The 13223-nt window shown below is 41.2% G+C and overlaps 1 protein-coding gene across 3 annotated transcripts; it reads right to left on the bottom strand.

Moving 5' to 3' along the window:
• Positions 1 to 218: 218 nt before the first annotated feature.
• On the bottom strand, positions 219 to 13006 carry ulk1a (unc-51 like autophagy activating kinase 1a). 3 transcript variants are annotated; one of them, XM_079160923.1, is made up of 28 exons: positions 12960 to 13006; positions 12491 to 12766; positions 12299 to 12391; positions 12166 to 12207; positions 10906 to 10938; positions 10762 to 10798; positions 8912 to 9085; positions 8717 to 8790; positions 8541 to 8642; positions 7487 to 7545; positions 6589 to 6671; positions 6448 to 6498; positions 6254 to 6342; positions 5926 to 6082; positions 5775 to 5835; positions 5366 to 5455; positions 5063 to 5188; positions 4830 to 4960; positions 4420 to 4520; positions 4024 to 4142; positions 3676 to 3791; positions 3171 to 3296; positions 2509 to 2663; positions 2187 to 2362; positions 1969 to 2087; positions 1517 to 1674; positions 1307 to 1442; positions 219 to 1156 (listed from the first exon to the last, which is right to left on the bottom strand). In XM_079160923.1, exons 2-28 carry the CDS (start codon positions 12578 to 12580, stop codon positions 1113 to 1115), a joined length of 2742 nt encoding a protein of 913 aa, XP_079017049.1. In that variant the 5' UTR covers positions 12581 to 12766; positions 12960 to 13006; the 3' UTR covers positions 219 to 1112. The 3 variants fall into 3 exon arrangements, with proteins under 3 accessions (XP_079017049.1, XP_079017050.1, XP_079017051.1); XM_079160924.1 differs by having other exon boundaries at positions 2187 to 2359; positions 12491 to 12960; XM_079160925.1 differs by having other exon boundaries at positions 5366 to 5452; positions 12491 to 12960.
• Between the last annotated feature and the right edge of the window lie 217 nt (positions 13007 to 13223).

The following is a 13223-nucleotide window of genomic DNA, read 5'->3' as shown; positions in this document are numbered from 1 at the left end:
AAAAGACATTTTGTTGTGTTTATTCCTTAGAAACTGATTAACGCAGCTATTAAATAAACAATTTGGAGATTGGCAATCAGGATAATGTATACATGTAACAGATATTATGGCAAACTAAGGTATAACGTTACTGATTTAACATGCAAAGTAAAACAGACTTGAAAACAATCCATAGTTTTAACAATAAATATTATTTATTGTCATCACACAGTGTGTAACAATTAATTTTTGGCAAATTTCACTGGCACTCATAAAAACAAGTAGAAAAGACAATTTGATAAATTCTAACAAACTTTCATTTCAACAACAAAATTATGAATATGTAATTTAATAAACTGTTCACAAAATCGTGTGCAAATTCATTCACAAATGAACATTCTTTTTCCATTAATCCAAGAAGCTGGGGGAAATAAACTAATGTGCACACATACACACAAAGAAACGGCAGATAAATATAAGCAAAGTGGCATGCATCGCTTAAAAGTACATTACCACGGACGGAGGGCAAATATCAAAATATTCTTATTGCAGTCTATGATGTAAGTCCACATGACTGTAAGACAATCGTTCTGTATGAGGTCAACACATACTTTCATTACCTTTACATGGGATGAAACATGTAGTAAAAAAAACAGGCACAGTTTTAATATTACTGCTACACTTGGTCATCCAAAATGGCCTGTTGGCCAGTGAACTTTTACAGTACACATAACACCAACCCTTAAAATACAGAAAACAGCTAAATAACATTTGTTTCAAATTTAAAATCAGTTAGTTAATCTGATTTTTCTATGTGCAAAAAACAAAACAACACACTAACATATTCCATCTGTAACAAAACACAAAAACTGATCAAAGTATTCAAACAATCATGACAAAATCCATCTTCTAGAACTTGTCCAAAACAGGACGTTCAGTCTTTTTGTGCATTTATGTAAAGATTACAGACTGGCTGGTGGGATAAGAGCAGATGCTCCAGTGGTCATTTCCCTTAAGACAGATCAAAGTGCATGTGTGTATTGACAGTCTAGGACGATCCGTCTACATTTAGGGATGAATGAGACAGGATAATGCAGTTGGTGTGCCCGCAGTTGTAGAGCCCATTGCTACTGCTAAGTCTGCAGAGCGGAAAGGCGTCGCTCGATACACTGCTTACCTGAGAACAGAGAGATTGAAAAATTCAAATAAGAATAAAATCTAGACAAGCCCTAGGCAAGATCACGCGAGGAATCCATTCTACTGGGGTCTGATTCTAGTGTTTTAAACTACTATCTGTTGGTTTGTGTGTCACAGTGCTGCCACATACATTTCTCTATGCTGTCGATGTCCTTCTGCTCTGTGATGATTCGGGACAAACCCTCCATCAGCAAAAGGGCTTTGTGGTAACGCTGGACTGATGCTGTGCCATAGTGGAACATCTCATCTAGGGCAGCACACTGTACCTGAATGCAGTAAGAACAGATATTAAAATGCATACAGGATATATACAACATTGTCTGCTTTGAGGTGAGCTCACCATTTGCACAGTGTGGCTGTAGATGAGCTTCTCTGCTGTGAGTCCATTGAAGCGGTCCATAAGCTTTTGTTTGTCAAGCAAGAATGTCTGCAGGCGATGGTTTAGAGTGCGACAGTATGTTACACAGCTCTTGTACAATTCATTCAGCTTCCTTATCACTGCACAAAGGAAATATAGTATGCAAAGACATGTCATTATCCTAAAAAACACAAACAGACCCTTATTATCAAGCTTTAACCTGAAATGCCAATTCATATTCAGTTAGACTACCTGGATGGAACAAACTGCTCTCTTTGAAGTTTTAATGCTTTCATTTTTTTAAGACCATAACACCCGGAAGCTCTTGTTCTTCCTGAAGGTCCACAAACTACAAACATTTAACAGACATCTTTCAAGTCTACAAAAGGAGAGTGCTTGTTACAAAAAAATATAGAGGTCATCAATGGTCTCACCTTCTTTGACTGCTGCAGAGGGAAGGAGTCGGACTTGTTTGATAGTCTCTTTAGCAGTGTGCAGTGCTGCTGACAGAAACTCTTCAGCCTTCATGTACAACACTAACTGCTCTGCATAGCTGAAATACGCACAAATCAGAAACGGCAGTCATTTACAAGCACATTTGTGAAGAAAGGGAGGTATTGTACATGTTGAGAAAAAGTAAAAAGCCTCTCACCTCCATTCTCTACTCAGAAGGCTGATCTGATCCGTCACCAAGCTCTGCTCTAGAAAGGAAACATCAGGAATGCTGATGGCATCCATCGCCGAGTCCTTAGATGAAGCCAATTCCATGACACAGTGGCCAAAAGCCAAAGTGAAACGCAGCTCGTTCAGTGCATCCGTGTGAGTCTGCTGTGAAGAGAACAAATACTGTGTATTCGGAAACTGTTCATGTGGAATCTGAATTTGTCTATTTAATGTTCATCTGCAAATGTCTGTAATTTACTAAATAACCTGGAGGGTTCAACTCAAATTATCATCATAGTATTCGTCTGTACCTCCATCAGGGTTTCTTCCGGGAGCTCTGGAGGGTGAAAGACCAGACTGCTGTGAGGAGTAGCGTCCATGGCTTCAGTCTCACTGTTTCTACGGCTTCCTCCCTGGAGGAGGCGACTGTTCAGTAGCCAGGCTGAGTTAATGTAGCTGGGGGAGCCTGCAATGAAAACAAAGACAAATACAGCTGAACCTTGAACAGCAGAAATAAGAGCAATGAAGAGAGCATAGGAGTAACGGATGACGTGTTTTAGGTTTTTCAAAAAGCTGGTGGCTTTTATCATTTGTTGTTTTATTAATATATATATATATATTTTGATTCAAAACCTTGAATGTAAAAAATAAAAAAAAATCAGTGCGTGCTTGTACCGGCCCAATGTTCAAATGGTTTATCTCAAATGTTACCTGGTTAAAAATTGCTCTCAGTGCTTGTGTTTTGCTTTAGATTATTTAAATTTTAAATCTACACCTTACATAATTTATGGTCTTAATGAACTCTAAACTGCAGAAAGCAGTATATAATAAAAATACAACCTCACTGGATCACTCATAAATGTACTTAATTAAGAGACTTTCTTACAAACCTCCTTCAACACAGGCTAAAATAACAGGTTAAATGAATTCACTTGAGTTGTGAGTTGATATTCAGTGTAGAAAGAGCATCTACCTGAGAACATCCGTGGCACCGTGGTATCAGTCGGAGTGTTTCCTCTGGATTGAGAACCCGTAGTGAAGATTGCAGGAGGTGGGCTGTCTGAGTACGGAAAGCCTCTATGACGACCAGTAGGTGGAGCTGTAGGAGCAAATAAGAAGACTTTAAAAGTTCAAAGATGTCCTTGTAAAATCTTGCCCAGCTGAACTGCAGCCCAGTAAATGACATGGTCATAGTGGTAGATACCTCACAATATGTGTTGTAATTTCCGCATCTTACAAACATAGTAACACCTTTCCTTGCCTCCACAATGATGTATGTTCTTATTTCACGACAGGGATTGATTATATTATTCCATTAAGCCATCAATTTGCATGACTTTAAAGTGTTGTTTAACCATACATGCTTTGAAATATCTATCTAATCTACAACAATATCTACATAGTCATAAATACTTGTAAACAAAGACAAACAGTATCAGTAGAAAACATTCGACTGGTCCCATTTGTTCCAATAGTACCTGTTATATCCATGCTTTTCTCACAGTTGAGGCTCTCGTCGCTGCCCACCTCCAAAAGGTGAGCTCCAACGGCCACCTTCAGTAGCATGTCAGACAGCCTGCTTGTGCTCAGTGATCTGGACATCCAATACAGACACCATCGAGAGAATTCAATTATTTATCAGATGGCTTGTCTTTTGTACTGCGTAACATCTCTAGGTGCCATATGGCAGGTTTAATATGAATGCCTCAATTTGATGTGAATTAGGGACACAAACACCTGCAAATCATATAATTTAACAGGTCACAATATCATATAACTGTAATTGTGATATTCATAAAATAATATCTATATTATACTGTTCTGACCTTCTGAAAGGGACATTTTTATTGGCTGATTTCGAGCCGTTGGTCTGGGAAGCAGGAGATGGGTCAAGGGATTGAAGGTCTAGGACTGTCCTGTTTCGGTGTGGCATTCTTGATTGAACCTGTTGTTGAAAAGCAAATGATAGTTCTGAAAACATCCGATTGCTAGCATATATACTGTACAATCCGGTATTGTTGTATTTCAGAACAATTCTACTGTATGAGCCTCTTGTAGATATTCTACTACAAGTATTTGCTACTGTAGAAAGTGTAACAAATTAGTCGCTTTGGCTGTTTTGAGAGAGAGAAACAAAATTGCACCAGCTAATAACATGCTGTGTGCATTGTTTAAAAAATGCACACGATGGCATCTGGTAATATAGATGTTTGCAAGCTGACCGTGGGACTGGAGGTGTCCTGCCTGTCTGGACAGCCAGCGAGCACTCCAGTTCTTGTGCTGAGCGGGAGAGTCTGCTCCGAGGTGATTGGAGTCATTCCCACTAGAGTACAGAGTATTGTAAAGATTGACCCATTAAAGTCAGGCAGAGGGAAAGTGGGTACGAAGAAAATCAAATGGCAACACATCACCACACAACAACTCTGGGAATGTACAGAACAAGACATATTTCAGATGGTGGAATTTTTTGTTAACACCTAACACCTGGCCAACAACAAGTGACATTACACTGGCACATTCCCATGTAGTGTGTTAAGCTGTAGGACTGTGACCTAAAAAGGTTTCTGTGAAAGAGCTCTGCTTGAGAAAAACTCCCTAAATGGGTGAAACAAAAGTCGATTGAGATGCCTACCTAGCGGGGAGGATTGTTGCGGTCGGGCTCCTCCAGTTGCCAGCCGTGGGGAGTTGAGGATAAATCTTGGACTTGGAGTTCTACAGCCTCCAGATTGCGGAGAACGGCTGCCAGCACAGCAGAGTGTGACCCTGAATGACGTGAGACATGGTTAGACGGAGGCAGAAAATAATGGGTAGTACCAAGACACTGAGGGTGAATCAGAGATAAGACAGCTGAGCGGCTGTACATGCCTGGTGGAGCCATGCAGGCCCACGGGTTGCAGGTTCTGTTCCATACGCTGGTAGTTTTGGATCTGAGTTGGGACAGGAATAGGCAACGAGGGGGTGCACTTCCGGCCGACAATTGCAACAGGCTTGCTGCATCGATGACAGAGGAAGCAAAGGACACAAATGAGTGCGATGTTATAAAATCAATTAAAATAACAGTGGATACGTGTTCCTAACCCATCATTTCTCATATTGGACATAACATGAATATAAAGCACAACTCATCTTTAAGCTACCAACATCTGAACCAGCCTGGCTTTCTCTTACCTAACAGGCTTGGAGGGAGAGTGTAGCAGGGGAGAGGGTGGAGGTGTCTTTCCTGCATTTCTGGGACCTCTCTCAGCCAGTAGTGGGCTTCTAAAGAGAGATATTTGTTAGCTCAATCTGCACAATGACTAAAAGTCATATGCAAAACATTATTAAATAAATCTATTCTGCATTTTTTCTTTAGATAGATATCTGCTTCCTATACACTATATATTTATTTTTTTAATCATTTCTCAACAGAAATAGTCCATTATGGATAAAGTGATGCACACTTTAATCATCCACATAGTAAATTAGTGCGATATAAGAGGCACCATTTCATATTAGTCCATATAGTGAAATCATATTCTCAAAAATAATTGCTGATTAGCTGACAGGTCATTGTGCACCCCTCGGTGTGACTACTCACCCACTGTATATCAGGCAACTGTCAATGGGTGACCCAACTTCCAGCTCACATGTGCACCCACCTACAAAGTAGTCAAATAAAAACAGTCAGACTCCTTGTGCTGATAATGATGATGAATGAAATAATCCAGATATCTATTGTGACGTCTCACTTGGAAACTGGCCATGCACCATGACGTAGTCCTCTGAGTAAGATGAGGTGTTCCTGCTGTCTTGATTGACTGTTTCTTTCAGGAGGAAGCCGTGGGTGTCCTGTGTAGGCGAATACTGTGCTTTGGGCTGAAGTCGGTGCATTTCTGCATCGGAATGCTAGGAGAGTGTAAAATAAAAGTACTGTTTAATCAAATATAACTATGATAGATTACAGGGAAACACCTACACTACGAGCTTGCTGTATTTCTTTTAAAAAATACATTTACATTTCACATCTTTGACAATGGGATTTTGCTTTATAAATCCACTAAAGAGAGGCGTACGCACTTGAGGGGAGGTCAGATGGGATGTGGAGGAGCTGCTAGAGGAACTGACTGAGCCTGAACGGGGGAAAGAGATCACGGGAACTGGAGAGCCTGCCAAAAAAAAACAACACATATATGTGCTTGTGTTAGGACCCCGGCTACAGCACCTTTATTGATTCTGAAGCTGTAAAGAGACGAGCAAGATACAGTCCATACATTTCTTTGTGGATGAGCTCGTGTCCAAGAAAGGATGGTGGAAAAACTCATCTGCAAATGTAAAGATTAAGATGTAAGAGAGGCTTTTTTAAAAATGTAATTATGAAAAAAGTTTCTGAATTATGAAGAGAAGAGGCTCACCAAAGCCGATCCGTTCGCTGTGGTTTCTTTGCAGCAGCCCCAACAGTAAGTGTGTTAGGTTAGTAGAAGTCTCCTTTGGGATGCTGGGAAAAGAGGTGGAATCTGCATTTAGCTTTATACACTGTGTTGTATGTGTAGCCTTCATGTTTTTCATGTCTTCATGTTTGCGCGATATAAGTCGTCTTCAAATAAATAATATTTAGGAATCTTGTGTTTTCATAAATTCAGAGTGATTTTTAATCAAATTTGCGGCTTTAGTTCAAAACCTCAGGGAATCATGACAATCAGTACAGACTGTGTGTGTGCGTGTGTGTATGTCTAAATCTGCATGGAGCTATGTGGGTCAAGTGGAAAACGATAGCCGTACAGGTTAATAGCCGGCAACTTGGAGAAGGTTATATATAGAATGAAAACAACAAACCATGCCCCCTAATGCTGCGACTCATCCCGCAGCTTTATTACTGCGAAGGATAAGCATGGCCACGAGCCAAACAGACTGGAAAAGCACACCGTTAAAACGGTGCGAAAACAACTTCTCTGAATGCTTTCCAGGCATGGAGGCATAAAATGACTTTAAATAGCCAAGAGAAATAATTGTAATGGCATTTGTCAACTGAGATCAAGGCAGTATATTATAGGCAGTGTGTGAGAGTGGAGAAAGCCCCGTCAGGTGTCTGTATACGTTTCTTCCACATAAGAACTATTTTTAGTGGCGGTATGGGGTTTATTGAGTGCTAAACTGTCCGTGTGCACAACGAACATCATCCCCATAGACAGTCATTCATCTGCAAACTGAGTGCAGAGAACACAGCTGTCAGTGTAATGCCTGTTTACGCCCTCCTCTTATCATCTTTTTCATACAGTACAGAAGTGTGTTGGCGTGGGGTCGTCCACTAACCTGGGTAAGAGGGTCCTGTTGCTTTCATAAAACAGACGGAGCTCCTGCGGTGTGCTGGCCTATACATACACACACACACACACACACACACACACACGTACACAGACACAGACCACAAACAGGAGTTACACTTGAAAATGACCCTTCCTATGCAAACACACAATATGATATGCAAATGAATGCCTCTACATCCTTACAAACAAGCATGTGAATATATGATAGTGGAACGTTCGACTATTTATTTGACTGCATTATTATAAACCTACATAAAACTAGTTATGCCACAGAGCTTGTAATCCAAACATAAAGGGCAAAGTGGAATGCTTGGAGATGCCAGCTAAGTAAACACCACCACCAGCAGCAGCAGCAGCAGCTAACCTCACACTGACCCTTGGACTTATCTCAACTCTCAGACCTGCATGGCAGAAATAGAAGTCAATCTTCCTTCTCATTCTCAGGGAAAATGCTTTCAAGGGAACTGCAACATAAATAACCTCAAAATGTACAAAAAGTAAAGAGTTTCTTCTTCCTTAACTGCATTTATATGGGGATAAAATGGACTTCAGACAAAGAAAGGGACCAAAGAAGAGACATTATATATGCGTCTATACGTAAATCACAACTGAAGAAATATTCAACAGTTGCCCCCTGAGCTGCCACGTGAACAGCAGAAAGTAATACCCAGAGTTGTGAAACAATATTTGCTTTGGGTTGGGGGAAATGGCTCGCAGCCATTGACACGTGCCCCCCCATCTGTACACAAGGTGCTTTCCTAACAAGTAACCAAGCTGTTCCAGCATTTTCCAACTAATCACACTGGAGATCGGGGAGAGTGTGTGCTTCATGTGCTTTTCTGTGTTGTGAAACAGGTGTATCATATTCTGTGTTGATAATAACGAGTCTCTGTTTCTAAGAAGTAAAGCAAAACAATTTCATGACTATTTGTGATCATCTAAAAAGGGACTTAAGCGAACATTTGTAGGCGAATTTCTGAATCTACACCTAAAAAGAGGGATGTTACAGTTCTTGTACCTGCATGTGTGTGTGTACTCACGTGAAATGGAGCCTTTCCAGTCAGACACTGGTACACAATGGTACCTATACTCCACAGATCAGCCTTGGCATCATAGTTCTGGGACATGATGACCTCAGGAGCCTGTGTCCAGACAAACACAGCTTAGAGACACGGTGAGCCTACACTCGTTGGTGCAGGAAACTCATAATACTCACCATGTACATGGGTGAGCCACACAGCGTGGCTGCCATAGTGTTCGTCTGGAGATGACGTGCAAACCCGAAATCAGCTGCAGGGGGAGTAAACAAGGTGAGGGACATACAGTACTGTGTGTATGTTCAGTCAGAAATTAACCAACCAACACATTTCCAAAGACAGACTTCTAATACTATGCTGAGTGAAGTCATTACCGATCTTAATAGAGGTATTGACGGCGCTGGACCGGCGCCCCTCTGGGTGGCAGAGCAAGATGTTCTGAGGTTTGAGGTCTCTGTGGAGGATGTCTTTGCTCTGCAAGACCTTCATGGCCTGACCGATCTGCTGCAGGAAGACGCGGATGGTGTCCTCGCTCAACGTGCCCTTAGCTGATGTTCAGAGGGATGAAATGAAAAAAAAAAAAGATGATCAAGAAGGAAGTTAGCGTGTTAATGTAAGGGTCATCATATTGCATGGTACCTAGATACAGGTGAAGAGGTGAAGATGACACACTGTCAGAATTTATTCCCATCATGTTGGCCCCGCTAAAGTGCTGTTGTGTCAGACTGTTGTGATGCAACGATTATATTAATACTTGATTTCTAGGATTACCTTAGATTAACGTGACTTCTCAAAGACTTTACATTTGCTAAATTAGAAGATTTAGTAACGTTGTGATGCTAACAACATAAAGGCCAACTAGTAAACGTGGTTAAAAGGTTATTGTGGCGTATTAGCGTCCAGCTGTTATTAGAGATTGAAAGATGAGTCAATCAATAGAACATTAACCTAAACTATTTGACTATTTATTAATCATTAAAGTACTTTTTAAGCACAAAAGTCAAATATTTACCAGCTATAGCTTTTGAAATATAAATATTTTCGGTTCGTTCTAGTCTTCTATGATATTAAACTACATACTTTAGGATTATGGACATTTTGTCAGACAATACAAATAATTTGAATATGTCCACTTGGGTTTTGGGAAATTGTAATGGGAATGGTTAATTAGGAAAAAAATGAACAGGTTAATAATAATGAATATAATTGTTCGCTGTAGCCCTTGATCTTACTTGTTCTAACATTCTCAACAGAAACTCCAATATAATGTAAGTTGAATATGCAAAAACTCTAATCACATCAGCGTCACTGCTGTCAAACTTCGTGGAAGAGAATTTTGTTTACGAGGGGGCTTCATTTGGATATCAATGTCAGGGCCGTCTGACATGCTCACACCCCCCACTACCTTCCCAGGACATTCAGTATTTCTAGCTGCAGTGTTTTTCAGCCGGAGCACGGGGGATAAGTGAGTGGCAGATGGGTGAGGTCATGTGGTTGCGCCGTGAACCTTGCCACGTGTGACTGACTGTTGTGCTGCAAATAGCTGGATGTGCCGCCTTGGCAGGGACACAGAGTGGGCAAGGCTTCAAAATAAGAGACGCTGGCGAGGTGACAGAATTAGACCGCCGATCCACATTTAAATAAACACCACCGGGGTAAATTCGGCCAGAGAAAAAAAATCAACTCCGTGCACTCAGCTGCATCGTATTTTGCAGCAGGGTTTGAAACTTGAAGCGGGGACGTTTTCAAGGGGGATAGTCTAGTGAGAAAAGTTTTTGTATCATTCTGAGAATTCAAACGTGGTGAAATCACAAGGTGCTCTTAAACCCAACGAACTCCAAAATAAAAGCTGGGGGTTCTTTCGGCAACTCGTTTTGTGCAGGCTTCTATTTTATCTGGGTTAAGCACTTGGGAGTATTAGTGATAATTGACCCGTTTTAACCTTTCTGTTCAGCTCTGCCTCCTCAAAATCCTATTATTCCTCCAAAACACTGAAAAAGCTCAGCCAAGCCTCTTAAAAGCCAAACAGAGCTGCCAGTACAACAGTAAGCTGCTCCAAACATGTTTACAGATAACAAACTCGAAGTTCTATCCTCCGATGCAACAGCGAGGAGTGGTGTGAAGGTCCCAATTTTTTTTTGCTTTGACTGCAGGTGTAACGTAGAAACATGTACAGTCGCGAGACATGAGCTATATTAAGCCCTGCAGGATGTAGCAAACTTACAGTGAAGGTACTCTGCCAGGTCGCCTCCATTGCAGTACTGAAAAGATGAGACAGGCCACTCTTATTAGACGCTTCTATAATGCTGCAATGTTGAGTGATTTGCATTCCCACAGACCAGACATCATCAAATCTATCAGGACTCACCTCCATGACGAGATACACACACCCTCCCATTTCCTGTTGATAAACCAGATGAAATCATTTTATTATATTATTTTCAAAAAGTCATAGTGACTCCAATGCAGTGTAAAAATGACAACTGTAAATCTCATCTATTTAATGTAGAGATATGGGGAATTAGGACTTACTCCAACAATCAATCACTGTCTTGCCAGCTGTGTCCCAAATTACACAACAAGTGACGCCACCACATTTCTTAGACTGAGTTGACTCTTTTTGGCTGGTCACCAGCAGCGCTTCTAGCAATTCTGGATCCCCTGAACACAGCTAACCCAGGGGTCTGAAACTGTACCCCATCGTGGCCCCTGTCCAGTCCTGCCCCCCCCCCCGAATCATCATTTTAAAAAGTCACAGAGCGGTGACGTGACACGGGTGGGGGAGTAAAAAGGGTGATTGAAGTAATGAGTGGGGGAGCAAATTGCTTCTTTTTTTGTCTTTTACATCAAGTTAAAGCGAGAAGACTCTGTGTATTTGAGTGAAACTTAAAGTGTTTACCACTTGTACTTTTGTACAAATAACACTGGGTATACGATGTAGTAATTATCCCTCTAACAGAAAACAAGAGAGAGCAGGTTGTGCCGAGGATAGGTAAACTCACACTTTGCTGTCAACAAAAGGCTCCTGCAGCCTGATCTGGAACGTATCACTTAAAAGTCTTTGCCCTCGCACGCTGGTGTGTGTCAGCTGTGAGACGCTACTTACTCACACTCTGTGTTTTAATAAGCAATTGTTTAGCCGGCTGCACCCTGCCATCTGTCGGGAATAGTGGGAGATCAGCTCACCCCTGTCTGGTGTATGCCAGGTGTCAGTAAGGTGAGAAGAGGGAAGCGCACACACTCGTGCAAACTCGCAGAGCAAGCAGTTAATTGCCTGTACTTTCAAAGTTTAAGGATATTCCTTTAGTCTAAGAAGGCATAGAGTGAGAAATCAATATTGTTCTCATGAAGCCGCCATACAACCAGTTTTTTTTATCTTTTAGAATCGTTCGTTTGAAGAAAGAAATATAAAACTACAGATCCACTTCAGGTCATTGAGGTCGCTAGCCCCATGAAAAACTACAACATCCGACAGCCAAAGCTGCATCACGTGTCCAAGCGATGTTCAATGTTGCGGCAACATGTGGTAGCAAAGTCAACAGTATTGCAGAGCTCTGTGCTGATGTGTGTGTTTGTGTGTTTAAGAGGAGAGAGAGAGGGGGAAGATAGAAGACAAAGCCGTCTTTACCTGATAGTCAAGAAGTCTGACAATGTTTTCATGTTTGAGTTCCTGGAGGAGATGGGACAAACATTTTAGTTCAAAGACGACACCGAGAGACTGACACCGAATGTGTGGCAACATCAAAAAGTCCTCGCAGTACCTTTAATATTTTGATTTCTTTACCAAGCAAGGCCTGCGATTTGGCCAAGTTTTTCTTGTTGATACATTTCACAGCAACTACCCAGTCACGTTTCTTGAAAAGTAGAAAGGAAATAGAAGTAGGACATGAATACATCAGTCTTACATGCATCAACAATGACAAAGATCAATTTGCCTCAGATGTACAAGTTACCTCCTTATGTCTGCCTTTGAACACAACTGCAAAGGCACCGTGACCGATCAGGTCTTTCCTGTTGAACTCAAACTTCCCAACAGTCTCCATGAATAATAAAAATAAACGCGTTCAAGTATCCGAGCTGGTTCGAGAGGTTGATTTCGCAGCTGAGACAGACGTGCAGACGTACTTCCCTTGTGCCGGTAAATCCCATTTCATTGATGGAAAATACTGTCTTCACAAGTGACGCGCTCCATACTCGAAGAAAATATTGATGACAACATACCGAAGTTTCTGTCAACACAAAAAGTCAAAAACAACGTGCGTAGGAATAAACAACGGTATGTAAACAAAATATTAGCGACCCGCTGTTCTTACTGAACGATTCCACTTAGTCCCTGGTACTTTCTAGATCCAGTACAAGTGAAAAGCTCACGTTAGTAGTTTGTTTTGAGACTCTGAGGTCAGATACTATCGTCTTACTCACCTTTCTAGCTATTCACAGGAGTTATTCATATCTCACGGCGCGCATGCGCAAACAGACTGCGGTTTGAGGATGGCGTCTTCAGGGACACCTCGTAAACTCCTAATTCAATGTCTTACTTTGACCGGCTAAAGTTTATTTATTTAAAATGCTATATCAAAAAGGAGCCATTTTCCAAAAACAGAATGGTGTTAGCAGATAGATATACGCTATGCACAGTGTGTGTGTATATATATATATATATACATACAAATGTGAACATAATGG

Source organism: Pholis gunnellus, assembly GCF_910591455.1.
Source record: "Pholis gunnellus genome assembly, chromosome: 6".
Taxonomy (NCBI): Eukaryota; Metazoa; Chordata; class Actinopteri; order Perciformes; family Pholidae; genus Pholis; species Pholis gunnellus.
This window is presented reverse-complemented; position numbering and strand designations above follow the sequence as displayed.